Here is a 16,185-nt window from a genome sequence, read left to right on the forward strand (position 1 = left end):
GCTATCACATATGCCACAGACATCACATAAGATTACAAATGCATAATGCTATTTGTATTCATGTTTACTAAAGTACATTATAACAATAGGGATAAATTTTGGGACATTAACCGTGTGCTCCACAACACAAGAAAGTGATAAATTTTTAATTAAACAAGAAGAATTTAAGTAGACAAGTAGTGAAATATCACTACAGATAAGTAAGAGAACCAGACCAAATAAATCAAGAGAGCACTAAGAAATAACTATAAAACCCATGCATAAAAAATAATAAATAAGCTCACCTCCATAAATAATGCTTCACCACTTAAAATTACAGACCTGTTCTAAGGTTCATAATTCTTTTCAAACTCTCTTCCATCATAAAACTCCATCAAAATATTTAATAGTTCAGGGTTTTAAAATTTTCCAAACTGCAACCAAATCCCAACTTATGCTATATAGGGAACACAGAACAAAGCACCAGTTTTCTCACAGATACATTGGGAACTGCTATTAGAAAACATGGTGAACCAACTATTGCATCTAATATTCCCTTAAATTAGCTTTGACGGCAAACAAACATAGTAATTCTCATTGTAACAAAAGGGCTCTTTGAGAAAAGCTCAGGGGTATCAAGCTCAAAGCCAAATTGAGGAAACAAACGACAATTGACAAAAAAATAACAAAAAAAAGTATTCAAGAAAAAAATTAAAAAATAAACTACATAAAAGCGGCTACACATCCAGGGGAAGGCTTCGCACTATCCATATCTCATTATCTTGGCATAGATTCTACTAAGAAATCAGAAAACAAATGTTCTATTCTACAAAAAAGTTCCATATTCCTATAACTCATAATTAAGAATCCATAGAACAGTAAACAAAATCATAGACGTACATGGCAGCAAAATATTTTTTCGGGTACTTACGAAAAGAAATCGGAATGCTGTACAGATTAAAGAAATTAATCATAAGAGAAGCTAAAGCTGGGATTTAAATATTACATTTCCCAGTTGTCACACCAAATTATTCCAGGGAAGCACAAACTTGGTAATAACACATGAAGTCAATAAGACATGCGCAATAACAAAAACCAATCTGTAGTGGAAAGTTTAAAAACTAAAATAATGCAAAAAAAAAAGGAACACACCGAAACCCCAAAATTCATATCAACCAAGTTCTTAAAGAAAGGAGAACAAAGAAGCAATTACCAATCGTTTGAAATTGGCATACAATTTTAAAGGAAAAAAAAAGGCACACACCGAAACCCCAAAATACATAACGATTTGAAAAATTGTCATGCATTGTGATGGAAAAATAGAAAGAAATAAATCAGTTATTTAAAAAATAAAAACCCACAGAGTTGATGAAGGTTGATACAGTAGAGTTTGCATTTTGCAATGAACCGGAGTAATCGATTGATGACTCACCAAGTTTTAGTTGTAGGGCAACACATTCTTCACCGTTCACTGTCACTACCTCAAGGTGATTTCAACGTTGAATGAAGGCACCACCATGGCAACGACTGAAAGCCTATATGTTGAAAGTGAAAATCGTTAAAAGAAGAAGAAGAGTTTTGAGACGCAGTGAAGAGTAAATGATTATAAAAACCTAACCTTTAAACCTAAACTTGATACTAAAAATAGTGAAGAGTTGAACAATGGAAGAGAAAATAGTGAACAGTTGAATGGCGGAAGAGAAAGAAAAAAGTTAAAAATCGTTGAGCGATGGAAGAGAAAGAAAAAGAGTGAAAGTGTGTGTAGCGGGAAAGGGTGTGTGGAAACTGAAAGGTGAAAAGGTATGGAGGTGAAAGGGGAAAGTGAAAGAATGAAAAGGGGGGAAGAGGTAACTTTCACAAAAAATTGACGCGTGGGAATTACAATTCATCTAGATGGAACCGCAAAATTTACAAATTCTGTTACTATTTAACAAATAATTGGTATGAAGTAACAATTATAATCCATTAGTCACAATGGTTACAGAGTCTGCATTTACTTTAGGAGTACGGGTTCGAACCATGATCTCATATATTTTTATCATTTAAACATGAACCGCCTCCAAATTCAGATAAACCGCCTCCTATAAATAAATCTCAGGCGGTCATAGGATAACCGCCCATAATGAACGTAATTTTGTGACCTCCCTAAAAAAGGTCGCCAGAACCGCCTTGGATTGTATATCAGAGGCAGTTTCATATAAACCGCCTCAGAAGTCCCGCCTCTAAATGCCTATTTTCTTGTAGTGATACTCAAGCTATTCACTATATCTAAAATTTCTTCAGGCTTCTGGAAAAAAAAATGATGAATGGGTCCATACAAAATTGGGGACCAGTTAACTGGTTTGACATCAATATGCAAAGCCACACCTAAATTATCAACAATTTAGGCTTGGTAAATCCATAATTATCAACAATTTAGCCACTCCTATAAACCCTTAATCTAATAACATAAAACACATAACAGAGTTTTCATGCAAAAATACACCAGTATATGAATTAAAAAAAATAAAAATAAAAAGGACACCAATTCCAGGCTAGACAAAGTCCTACATAGCTTTATTGTTGCCTTCACTGAAATGAGCACTAGTTCTAACATAACTAGGAAAAGTTGTGGCATTAGTTCCATATGAGTGTTAGAGAAGAGTAAAATGTGAAACAAGCTATGGTTTCCCATTCATACTCACATATTTCTCTCAATCTCCATGAATTTTGACCACTCAAATCAAATCTATAAACCACTTTCATGGTGGCAAATATCAAACAATCACCATTCATGATTGTAAACCCTTGAACTCTTAGATCTTCCTCTTTCAACCCCATAGCTTTCACCCTTATTTCAAATTCTTTCTCCATAAATTTGACTTGTAGTTCACCAAAACCCATATGGTAAACACAAACTTCATGTATCTCACCAAACAAATAGAATGATCCAGACTTCTCACCTTCCCCCATTCAAAAATACCCATGGCACAACTTTCATCCTCAAAACTTTTTCTCGCATCATTGGGGAGCCCAAGCATTGTTGATTGATCACTCTCAAAATTGTATGCCATTATATATGGCCTAAAATAACGACTTCCACTATCAATAAAATCAAAACTATTTGATATAAAGTGGAGATAGTTATGAATATAAACAGGCATCTCAAGTCTCATATTCCGATTACAATATAGAAACTCCACTCCATTACTTTCCATACACCTTCCTATGGAAAATACACTTTTGGACAAACCATAAGTAATGGTGAAGAACTACCCGAGTATGATAAACACATACCACCTTGGTTAGAAACACACGGACAACATATCGTCTGTATTTTAGACAGTTGGGGATAATTCCCACTATGACAATTTGAACCTGATTAATAGTCTATCTAATTTCATACATGAAATCCAAGTTATCCAATAACTACAATCTAGAATCCATCCATGAATTTTATCTCAAGGGCTCTATGCCCATGATTTCATCAACTAATAATTCATTCATACAATTCCATACGATTACCATAATCCATCATACAATTCATTCATTGCATATACATCATCAATATACATGCAAGCATCCTAGGATTTACAAATCCAACATATTAACAACAAAATTACATAATGCGTATCAAAATAAATGAAGGCAATACATGCCATATATACAAGCCTTAATCGGATCTAGACAAGTTCTCAACAAAATAATAAGGCTTTACAAAATATACATCTATCCATCACCTAATCCAAAACATCGGTATATAGACAACAATCCAGTCTCCTCCATCACGAGAGTATCTAACTCTAAACATGCCTCTTGCCCTGTGAGGGTCCATCACCGGTTGCTGAACTATCTGAAATATGTCCCAAAAGGGGTGAGATACACATCTTAGTAAACCCTGGGTTCTTGCAGTAATACTTCACCCAAGAGTTCACTTCCTGCATAAAAGGTCAGATAACATAACATAGAAACATCATATAGCTCATAACATACATGATGCTTCCAAGAGCTTAGGTCCTCAAGGATAGTCCATACATACCCTTCCAAGAGCTTAGGTCCTCAAGGAAGGTTCTTCCATAAATACCATTCCAAAGGCTTAGGTCCCCAAGGATAGTACATTTTCAAGAGTTTAAATTTCCAAGGAAGGTTCATACAAGATAGTCCAAGGGCTTAGGTCCCCGAGGATCATACATTTCTAATGGCTTAGGTCCCCAAGGAAGGTACACACATGTATATGTTCATTGGACAAGAACCATAATTCAATCAATCATAACATAGACATATATATATATATATGAATGCAACTATACTAAGTATCTAACATTCATTCAATCATACATACATACAACCATATTGGTCTTTATTCATGTGATGAACCCTAGATTTAAATCATTGAAAATATCCATGAAAACTTGAGTTTCTTACCTCAAAATCACCTAGGAAGACTAAAAGAATGATTATCCAAGCTTGAAAGAAAGCAAGGTTTCCTCCACTTTTGAATTTTCAAAAATGGAAAAATGAGAGGGGGAGGATTTCTTCACCCACAATGCTTCCCAAGTGCTGAAGATGGTTGGGTTTAATTAGTTAGAGGCAAAGGAACAACTTTTGTCTAATAGAGTTTTTGCATTGGAGGATTGGTTCATGATAAGTTTCAAGCTATGTCATCAACGGTAGAGGGAGGGGCTGTTTGGGTGAGGGCTGTTGGAAAGGAGACCGAAAATTTTAGGAAAAAATAAGCCTAAGTGTCATGACTTAAGTGGGGTTTGACTTGGTCAACTCACGTAATTAGAAAGCTACCATTTTACCCCCAATGAAACCCCCTTAATTCTCCACTAATTCACGATTTAAGTCATCAAGCATTTACTTTAACATTCACCAAAATTATTTATTAGTATGATACTACAGTTTTTAAAATTTCAGGTAACTTTCGTACAATTGCATTTTTTACCTAGAACCTTCATTAATCGTACTTTCGTCCCGAAAAGTAACTGTATTCGAATAATTAGATTTCTCATCCAATTATCCTCGTTCTAATTTGATTTCATAATTTTATGGGCTTAAGTGAGTGTATTTCACAAAATTATCCTAAATCTGGGCAATTTCCGCCAAATTAGGGATTTTAACCTTAAATTCAAGATTTTCACTTGATTAATCATCTAATTAGACATTAACTTTGAATTAATGTAATTTGGTTTTTTGGGGCATTATATGAGGAAACCAACAAACCGCTAAAGCCGGTGGAACCGAAAAAAGTGTTTGTTGAACTGGTGTTGTTCTCAGAATGTCAAGGTGAGATAAGGTTGTTCGATGAGACCAATAAGTTTTTCCGACAAGACATTTAGGCGTGGGATGATCTTTGCAATTTTCCAATGACTCCCAACTTTAGGGTTTATTATGTGAAAATGTATAATTTTAGTGACCTAGAGTGACAACTGACGAGTTATGCAGAGTTCTATGACTTTTACTCCATAGTTTGGCTTGCTCTTTTGATTTTTCATTTTCTTCTTAGAATTTCACCACAAATATTTTATTGAAGTAGATTGTGTCCTCAAACCTTTTTTTTTTTTTTTGGATAACAAAGTGGAGCATTAAATAGTAGTCGGTAATAGCCCAGCAGTGGAAAAAAGATCTCCCATCCATAGCTAGTATGCTATTTTTTCTTGGACAACTCGCTATTGCTATAGTATCCTAAACCCTAAACCTAATGGAAGTGAATGAAATGACAAAAATTATTAATTTCTTATTCTTATGTTTATTTCAAATAATCAAATACACTGAACATCGGAATGATAAAATTAAATTTTTATAAATAATTCCGTTTCATAGCATCAATTTGAAAAAAAGAAAAAAGAAAATTAAATAAAACTATATGAAGTAAAATGAAGTCCAACAATTTTTATCCCATTACATCGTTTTTAAAAAAAAAATGACACTAATTCGGGTTGGCAATTGCTCATTAAAGGAATTAATAATATACATAGCTAGGTAAATATATGCTCTTTAATTTGCAGAGTAACAAAGGCCGAGTAATTATTATGTATGCCTACTAAACAGTTAACACTAAACCTGGCACTGAAAGAGCAAGGTGCTAGTGAATAAAACATGCTAATCGTAGTTAATTAGGAACAACCCAATCCCAAGGCGCTGGTTGTGGCATAAGCATTGGTCTAGTTGAACTTGATTTGCTTGATATTTTGTTCAGGTGCATGTAATGCTATTTGGATCAGCAAAGATAGAAATGATAAAACTGGGCAACGATGCACATTACTCATATACAAAGAATAGATACATAGTGCTAATACAAGAGATAAATATATAATGAATGGATTTAACTGTGTTATTAATATATTTTTTTGGGGTAACAGTGTTATGATTTTTCCAATATATATGTGTACATGCAAGATCCTGTTTAATTTAACGCCACGAGCAAACAAATTATTGAAAAAATGATTTTAGATAATATTAAATTATAAATAATTGAATGATTAAAATTTTGATATTTGATTTCCTTAAAACATTATATTCTACATTTAATAAAATAAAAAACAATGTTGTATGATTATAATTTTTTTAATATAACGTGAATTATACAACATTCTAATCCACCACAATAAATAATGTAAAGAATTATTAAAATGTAGTTTTATTAATTTACATCAATATAAAATATATATTACTATTTACACCATGGAACTGAACATTGCATGTGAATGTTTTTTTTTCTTTCTAAATACCAAAGATTAACATCTTCCTTTCTTCTCCCTTGAGTAATTTTTAATTTATTTTTGGTTTTCCAAGGTATCCTCCGGCCGACAGCCGAAGACTAATCTTTTCGAGGCGGGAGATCACATTAAGTGAGTAAATCTCTTCCAACAAAGCATTTTCCATACACACGGCCAAGAATTGAACCCCTGTCAGCATGCTTAAGGAACCCAGCTATCTATCAACTGTGTTGGTAGTAATAATAAAAAAAAATAACCTTAATACTTTTATCAGGATTTCTGCATAAAAAGAAAGAAAAAATGGGAAGAAAAGAGAATTTAAAAGGGAAAACTCAACATACATTGAATATAGACTAGTTTTTAAAAAAGTATGATCATAAATTAAAATAATGTGCTGGCGTGCAGCTTTGCCAAAAAAAGTGCATTTCTCAACGCTTAGGGAGCCAGAAAGGTGGGCATGAAGTTAGTGCTTGGTGGCTTCAGGACACTAAAACATTTTAATCATCCAATATGAATCTAGACGTAATTCCGTTTGAGAACATCAAGCACCATACTTAATTTTATCAGATTTTCAAATCTGCAATGAGTTAATAAAGCAGCAATATTGAAATGTTTTGTACATTCTAATATTAAAAGTTAGTGCTTAGTGGCTTCAAGACACTAAACATGTTAATGTTCATCGTCTGATATGAATCTAGACGTAATTCCGTTTGAGAACATCAACCACTATACTTTTATTAGATTCCCAAATCCGCAATGAGTTAAGCAGCAATTTCGAAAGAAAAAAAATTGTACAAAAATTATTTTTAATTTTTTTATAACTAACTATGCTTAAAAAAAATAACTTAAATACAAATATATAACTGATAAAACATACCAAATTTTTTATTTCTTGTTTTTTTTATAAATTATTACACAAAAATCACATTCTTACCTATATTTTACACATGCCACATCAAACTGCTATTTTAATAAGCACTTACATGGATAGAAACACACAGCATCTCCAACAAGAATTACAAGATGACTTATAATTCTACTGTCCCATTTCGTACATAACGTACTATGGGACTGGAAATCCAAGATACAAGCACACATAATAAAGTACTGTTATGATTTTCCAACAAGGCAAATGGCTATTAGATATTGTTCTTATTGTTCTTAGCTAGTAATAGTCATCTAACTTAGCACTCGCTTTTGCAGCCAATAGCTTCTTCAACAGTCAGAAAGACTCTGCCACCGATTTTGGTGACAAAGTTGGACACCTTTAGCTTGTGAATCACTTGCCACCTTGGGTTTGCAATGGCTAACTGAGAGAGGAATTCAAAATGAAGTAGGTCAACAGATTCGTCATATATAGATATAATTATATGTAATAGAAATTATTTGAAGTTGGCTTTTATGATGATATGCATGAGCATGACTATACTTCTTGAAAATAATAAAAAGCTGTAATAGTGTGTTTATCATCCAATTCTTTAGTATTGAAAATATAAGAAAAGCTGTGTTTATCATCCAATTCTTTAGTATTGAAAATATAAGAAAAGCTGTGTTTATCATCCAATTCTTTAGTATTGAAAATATAAGAAAAGCTGTGTTTATAGCACTTATCATTTTCATTTTAAAGGTAAAACATGTATTATTAATATAGAAGCAACCTTTACTATAAATAAAACAAAATAGAGTTAAGTAATTACCTGTTTCCCCTTGGAAGACAAACTCTTGTGCAGTGCCTCTAGAGAAGCAATTCCGGAGGTGTCAATGTTCACCAAATCTATCATATAACAGAATATCATAAATCAATCACGGAAGCAAACAAGGGTGAGCTTGTGAAATTCTTGACTACACAACTATATTATCAACATTTTTATATTCTAACCAGTTTAAGGTCACATGTTAATTAAATATGATATATATTACACAACAAAGCACTTCCTTTTCTATAGTAAAACATAGCGTGGCTTTTGCTACTCACATATCCAAGAGATACCTAATCCATGCCATGTAGGTATCTAACAGCACTAAGAGCACCTACCCAATCTTAAGATACTCGATATCCTTATTAGTCTCTCTATATATTATATCTTATATACAAACTCTTCATATGAAATATTATTTTTCTTTTTTCTTTTTTTTCTGAAAACATTAATTTCCTCTTTTATTAACGAGAGTCAGAAAACCTTACTGGAGGTGTCAAGAATAACAAGTTGAATAGTGCTTTTTGAATTTCCCTTGTCATCTTCTGATTCTTCCTGAGTGACCCATTTGATAATCCTTGAAACAAAAAATTGAAGATTTAGCACGTTATGCATGTTTCATACTTTTGACATTAAATATTTCCCATGTTATCCTTGCCACTATGCATGGAAGTACTTATTGCATAGTAGCAAATACCTTTCTCTAACGAAATTGGCATTTGCAAAGCAAAGCAATGCAGACTTGACACGTATTATCATAACCCCAGGAATCTTCACTGCCATTGGATATTGATACACATCGCAGAACAAATCAGTTCCAGGAAGTTTTCCTAGAGTTTCTGTGCCAGGTCGAATAGAAATGAGAATGATCTTTGAAAAGGATATTACCACCTGCGAATTATGAGAATCCAAGTTTTAATGGACGCATCATTAATCATATATATATCTTGTGGCAAGTGTGGAGGATGTTTCTTCTAAAAAACATTGTCAAATTTGTGGATGAATAATTGCATAACCATATATGTAACCTTCAAAAGAGAAAAGGACAATTGTATCCCATTTATAACATAAAGTACAGTTTATTATGATTTGTCGAAAACTTTTTATATTTAATATCTCATTCAAGTGATTGCAACCCTTCGGAATATGATAATTCCAAATAGAGAATTTACTAGGTGGCTTAAAGACAAATGTGTCCCAAGCAGAACATTCATTTTGCATCACACTTAGTGCAAAATATGTTGGTCCGGTGAAGTGGTGGGGTATGCTTCTTTATATAATGGAAAAGTCAGGCCCATGCCATTACCGATCAATGTTATTCGAATTTCTTATTTTGGCTAAGGAAAAAACAAATACTCTTAAATAGTAGAACTTGGTTGCAAGCTAAAAGATATCCACTCGTAGTGTTCATTACGTTCACAAATAGAACTATCGAAATAGTGTTGCGTTTCATGATTGTTCAACAGTACTAACTCTTGAGTTATTGGGTGCTTTGACAAGTAGGAATTTAAAAGTCTCATTTATCTATAATATATCTATTATTTCTGGTGGAACGAACATTTGAAATATGCAAGTGAATGATGTGGCATAAAGATGCTAGTGCTGATGCTTCAAGTATATTGAAATTAATAATTGAGAGGCTTCCATACGTTGACTTTCTTAAAACAGTGATAAGTCTGAGCAGCATGTTCCAAATTGTTTCTCCTATGAGATAATAATTATTTTCTACATTCTCATGATGATGTTATTTTAGAGTTTGATGAAACAAAAATACAGAATATTTTGAGAAATTCTCTTGCAATATATATTTTTATAAAATGTCATGCATTTTTTTTTCAAACATTTTAAAAAAACAATTTACTTTTTTTTTTTAAATATTTCAATCGATTAATAGCTTCGCGATTAGTCTGATTATGAACATGATTACGAGAGTGAAGAAGTGTGAGAAGAGATGAAGAAGTGACAATGATTACCGCCACTAGAAGACCAATCTCGACAGATGCAAAGAGTACACCAAAGAAGGCTCCAGAGCAAGCAAGAAAGTCAAGCTTATCAACCTTCCAAATTTTGTAAGCTTCATTGATGTCAATGAGTCCTGGGAGAGCAGAGAGGATTACTGAAGCAAGAATAGCTGTTGGGGTATAATATAAGAGCTTTGTCAAAAACTGCAGTGATATTGAGACGGTGACGGCCATCACAATGTTTGACACTAAAGTTTCACAGCCAGCTGCATAATTGACCGCAGTACGCGAGAACGAACCTGCCACAATGCTTCAATTGTTATTACTTAAATCAAACAAAACCAACATCAAATTAGTTTGTTCATTTTGTGTCAAGCAATCATCTTAACCAAAAATTTTAAGTTGTTAAGGAACACGTTAATGATTTTTTATATTACTTTTCTAACACAATATTTCCTGACACACGAGCCCAACAAACCCTTACACTCATTTAATTTCATTAAAAAATAAGAAAATGGTAAGGATCGAACTTGTGACTTCGCGATCACAAATAAAATAATATCATATAAAATAATTAATTCAATCTAAAAATTTAAACTAATTAAGCAAGGCCCACATTTGTTGACCGTTGCCAAAGCACCTTCTTCATCGCCAGATAAAACCATCTGACCTGGCACTCAAAAAGTATTTTTAATTTATTTTTTCCAGTACGAAGAGGTGAAAAGAGGAGAATGTCGCGGATTTTATTCGATTCTTTAATGCTATTGGATTTTATTTTTTTTCCTTTTGGTATATTGCTCTTGTGCTTTCCAAAAGTGATTCTAAAACATGGGTGATAAAAGACTTCAAAGATACGAAAACAAAGGTAAAATTTAAAATGAGAAAATTATGTTTGATTTTAAAGGATGTAAAGTTGTATCATTCTAAGAGAGAGAAAGAGATAGATAAAGGAGGAAAGAGAGTTGACAAAAAATAATAAAGGTGTAAATCTCACATCTTTATGAGAGTAAAATGACAGAAGTTGTGTCATTTAAAAAGATAAATATTTTTCCTATTTAATATATGTTAATGACATCTTATCATTAACATTTCAATTGATAAAATCATGAGATATGTAGCAAAATGCGCGAGTTCAAATCCTGTAATACACTTTATTCTCTTGAATTTAAAAAAAAAATTTTATATATATTTGTGTTTGGATAAAATTAAGAAAAGACATGAGATAAAATATAGGGTTTAATGTGTGTCTTCTAAAAGATATAAGCTTATGACATTTCATTTTTTTTTCTCTCTATCAACAGACAAGTTTCACAAAAAAGAAGAAAAAATTAATATTATAACTATGTATTTTTCAAAATACATAGTTATAAAGGGGTGAAAAGACGTAAGCTTTTACACAAATAATTTTTCCTAAAATATATTAAAAGTACTTGCACCTTTTGTCCTTCAAACACGGAAAGATATATACTCGCGTATTGATTTGTTTCAGATTTCAAGTTTATTTATCATCATAATTCATAACTATTTAAAGCAGCATTTGAAAAAAAGTTAAACGTAAATAATCTCACAACTCCTTCAATTTTGTTATTTTCAGATTTTTAGTTTAGAACTAAGGTATACTTTAATAAAATAATTTTGTACCAGTTGCAACATAGCAGGAGGTTAAAGAGCCTATGATGTTTGTGAAGCCTATTGACACCATCTCCTTGTTTCCGTCAAGTTGGTACCCTTTGATGGATGCAAAAGACCGTCCAACAGCAACAGATTCCTATAATGGGTAAGGAACAATGTTTTATTAACATGAAAAGGGAAAATAATGTTATCAAAAAAAAAAAAAAAAAGGGGAAAATAAACAAATAAATAAAGGGTTTTATGTTTGTTATGTTAGATGACCCAACTTCACTTTTCTATACACACAACAAAAAGGAGAAAGAAAATGAAATGATGAAAAAGAGAAAAAATTATGTGGACTCCATCTCTTTGATGTATGTGTAGAAAAAAATAAATTTAAGTTATGTAACATAACATACATAAAACTGAAAAGAACGAGAACATGGTAACTAGAATTTCATTGTCAAAGACATTAATTAAGTGGAGGGTGACATATATAATTGGATACTCACAGTAAGGGCAACAACAGCAACGACTAGTCCAATTTTGGCGACTTCTCCAACATTGGGGTTATTGAAATCTAACTGATGAATGGAGCTTGGATTCAGTCCCCCTTTAACGTATTTAACAATTTTAACTCCATTTTTATCTGCTCGTGTCAGAAAAACAACTAGAGTTGACAGTATAACAGATACAAGAGGAGAGATTGATGCCAACCAGAATAGCTTCTTCTTCTTTTTACCCTGTGAATTAGCCCATCCATTTCATGGATTTCAATTCAAACCAGAAATTATAAAAGCAAAAAAATTGAACCCTGGTAATTCAGTGGTATCACTCACCAGAAATCTAGTTGTTAGGATGAAGACCAAGAACGAGCATCCGAGGATAAAATTACGAGGGTTCCACTGTAATTCAACATATGCTAGCATTAATATGATGAAACTATAGTTTTTATTATCTTTGTTACTTTTTTAATAAATGGATGCAGATGCGTATTTATAATTACTTATAAATTAGAAAGAGTATGATGAAAATTAACAGAAAATAATTTCTTAATTTTTCACATATATCTGAGTCTTGTCCTCTTCTAAAGAGAATAACTCATAAATTAACAATGTAAAAGGGTTATTTATACTTGTGATAATTATATTTACTATGATAATAATATAATCCAAAACTATCACTATTCTTAGTTCCCCACCAGCTCCCAAATTGTAGGGAAAGGAAAAAGTAAACGGTTATATAGGGAAAGTAGTATACGGGATTATGAACTGCTGCTTCCCAGACAGCTTTCATGACAGAGATTATGTCGGTTTTGGTGGTAAAATAAGTGATTCCTAAAAGTCCCTTCAACTGTTGAAGACCAATCACAACGGCTGCTCCTGCTACAAATCCAACAATTGCAGCATGGGATAAGAAATCCACAAGGAACCCCAACCTGTTAATTTTGGCAAAGTCAAAAGACTCATAAATGAATAAATAAGCCCCTTTTGAAAATAACCATATTATGGGAAAAATTAAAAATAATGAAAGGAAAAAAAAAAGTTTAGTATATAGATATTTTTGACCTGAAGAGTCCAAACGCAGTTTGAAAGATACCAGCAAAGAGAGTGGTAAGCAAAATCAGCTTTGTATAACCCACAGGATCAACAGCAGGGTCTATTAATTTCTGGATCATTGAGGATAAAAGCAGCGAAACCACTGCCACAGGACCAATTGCTATCTCTCTCGAAGTTCCCATTACAGCATAGATAAGAGGTGGTACAACACTTGTATCTATTTTGTTTCATTACACAAATTCATTAACCAATTTCAAGTACTACTGAATTATATAACCCAAAAAAAATATATATATATATATATATAAAAATATAATAATAAAGAGAAAAAGTGGCTTACAAAGGCCATATTGAGGATCAAGGTGTGCTAGGGTGGCATACCCAATGCTCTGCATTGAAAGTTGAAACCAACACTCAAGAGTTAGGATTACATGGAAGAGAAAACAACCCATTTTCTTTATCATAAAGTGCTGTTATTCCAAGGTGTCAATTTGTAAAGAATAATTACCTGGGGAATACAGAGACTTGCAATAGTGAGGCCTGCAAGAAAATCTTTCCTGAATTTAGTAGCAGTATAGTTTCTGCCCCAGTTAAGAATAGGAAAAATCCCCTGCAAAACTGAAAGCACAAGTGTGGTGCAGGGTTGATTTCTGAGAGGGGAAAACTTTTCTCGACAATTGGAGATGGTTTTCCTCACAGAATCTGCAACCACACGCCATGGACTTGGGGGCTCAGGAGCGTTAAGCACCCACTGAGACCTTACATCATGATGTGTGTTCTTCTCATCAATGTCCACCTGCATATTGCAGGTTTCCACCGCTAAAGAAGCCATAGATATTGAAGTGTTTGGGAGAACTACTTTGTCCCGTGAAATCTGACTACACTCTCATCAAACTTACCTATACGAAGAGCTCGGTTATGAGGCTGAAGGTGAAGGACTTGACATTACAAAAGGACCTTATATAGAGCACAAAGGCTTGCTTATTACATTCTCATCAAGCTTACCTATGAAGAGAAAATATAATAAATTGCCTTAATAAACACAAATCTCTGTTACTTTTGTTTTTCCGATAATTTTTATGGCTTTAATATGTATACAGTTAACATACATAAGTTATCTATATTTATTGTCAAAACAATATCGTTTTGGGGCGAAAGATTAAAAAATTATAATGAAAAAGATCATTATAACTCTGAAATAAATTATAATTACAAAAATATATTGATTTTTGTTCCAAAACAATGTCCGTTTGAGCTCAATGTAAATAACTTATTTACGTTGACGGCAGAAAAAATGAACCCAATTTTTATATGAACTTTATTACTCTCCTTTCACATAATATAGTTAACTTATGTTGTAAAGAGAAAATATGTGGATCTCATCATTACAAAAAAAAAAAGGTGGGTGTGAAAATCGAGATGAAAGAACATGAGAAAATTTATATTATGTAAAAGGAGAATAATATTTTTCTTTTTATATTAACTTAATCTCTCAATATTAAAAGTGACGTCACTTTTTATTGAAGAATTAAATTGTTGTTATTTTTTAAAAATATATATATTTAAGTTAAAGATTAAGTGCATCTTTTAAATTTGTTATTTTGAAGTTAAAAAAATTAACAGTTTCTTGAAAGAATTTAAAAATTAATTATTTTCTTAATTTAAGCAAAACAAAACATAGACTAATATGAGTGCTTTTTTTTCAAAGTATACGATAGATGAAGATTAATCCTTTCGAGGCCAGAGATTATATTAAGAGAGTAAATCTCTTCCAACGTAGTCTTTTTCAAACACACTATTAGAAATCAAACTTCTATTAATATATTTAAAGAATAAAACTATCTTCTAATTCTGCCGGGCTTGGTTAGACTAATACTAATGTTTAGTGTACAATCATATGATATGACACATATAAGAGGAACATTGACCAAAGTGTCATTTTTTGGAAAATTTTTTATCCAAATATCACGCGAATAGTACTTTTTACTAGACTGTCACGCGATGTAATTCGCTACGACTGGTAGCGAATTATGTTCTTCAATGATTTTGTGACAGGTTACATATTTTCGCAGAAAAAAGCTGACTGGACATAATTCGCTACCAGTCGTAGAGAATTACGTGACGTGACAGTCTGATAAAAAGTATTATTCATATGGTATTTGAATAAAAAATTTATAAAACAGTGACACTTTGGTCATTATTCCCATATAAGAACTTACATGATTCACCCATGAAAGTCTTTTGGTAAGAATCAAACTCACAACTCTCACTTTTTTAATGTTATTAAATTCTACTATTTTATTAAGTTTGATTACCATAATAACCCCATATTAACTTTTAGCTATACAGAATTACTTAGTAAATAGAGTATAGGAGATTGATTCTAGGTTCGAATATGTAATTGTCACGTGCTAAGGTAACAGATTTTCATAATAAAAAATAATAAAATTTCAAGTGAAATATAATAAAAAGTATTATCAAAATAAATTTGCAAATTATTTATGGATTCGCTTTTTCTGCAGTTACTGCAAATAGCAGTAAGTCTAATACGACGTGTTTTGGGGCGGAAATCATGGTATTTTCGTAATTTTAATTTATTTCAAGATTATAATAGTATTTATATTTATAATTTTTTAAGATTTCAATATCAAAACGACGTCGTTTTAAGAATAAATGC

General features: G+C 32.1%; 1 protein-coding gene across 1 annotated transcript; it reads right to left on the bottom strand.

Moving 5' to 3' along the window:
• Window positions 1-7,609: 7,609 nt before the first annotated feature.
• LOC133299377 (sulfate transporter 2.1-like) lies at window positions 7,610-14,397 on the bottom strand. Its single transcript, XM_061498834.1, has 12 exons — window positions 14,017-14,397; window positions 13,849-13,897; window positions 13,518-13,725; window positions 13,210-13,387; window positions 12,789-12,854; window positions 12,462-12,692; window positions 11,980-12,106; window positions 10,351-10,637; window positions 9,075-9,268; window positions 8,866-8,954; window positions 8,378-8,454; window positions 7,610-7,990 (listed from the first exon to the last, which is right to left on the bottom strand). The coding sequence occupies exons 1-12, from the start codon at window positions 14,338-14,340 to the stop codon at window positions 7,865-7,867; spliced, it is 1,956 nt and encodes a 651-aa protein (XP_061354818.1). The 5' UTR covers window positions 14,341-14,397; the 3' UTR covers window positions 7,610-7,864.
• Between the last annotated feature and the right edge of the window lie 1,788 nt (window positions 14,398-16,185).

Source organism: Gastrolobium bilobum, unplaced genomic scaffold (genome assembly GCF_033153095.1).
Source record: "Gastrolobium bilobum isolate Gb01-03AN ecotype WA unplaced genomic scaffold, APGP_CSIRO_Gbil_v1 utg94913, whole genome shotgun sequence".
NCBI lineage: Eukaryota > Viridiplantae > Streptophyta > Magnoliopsida > Fabales > Fabaceae > Gastrolobium > Gastrolobium bilobum.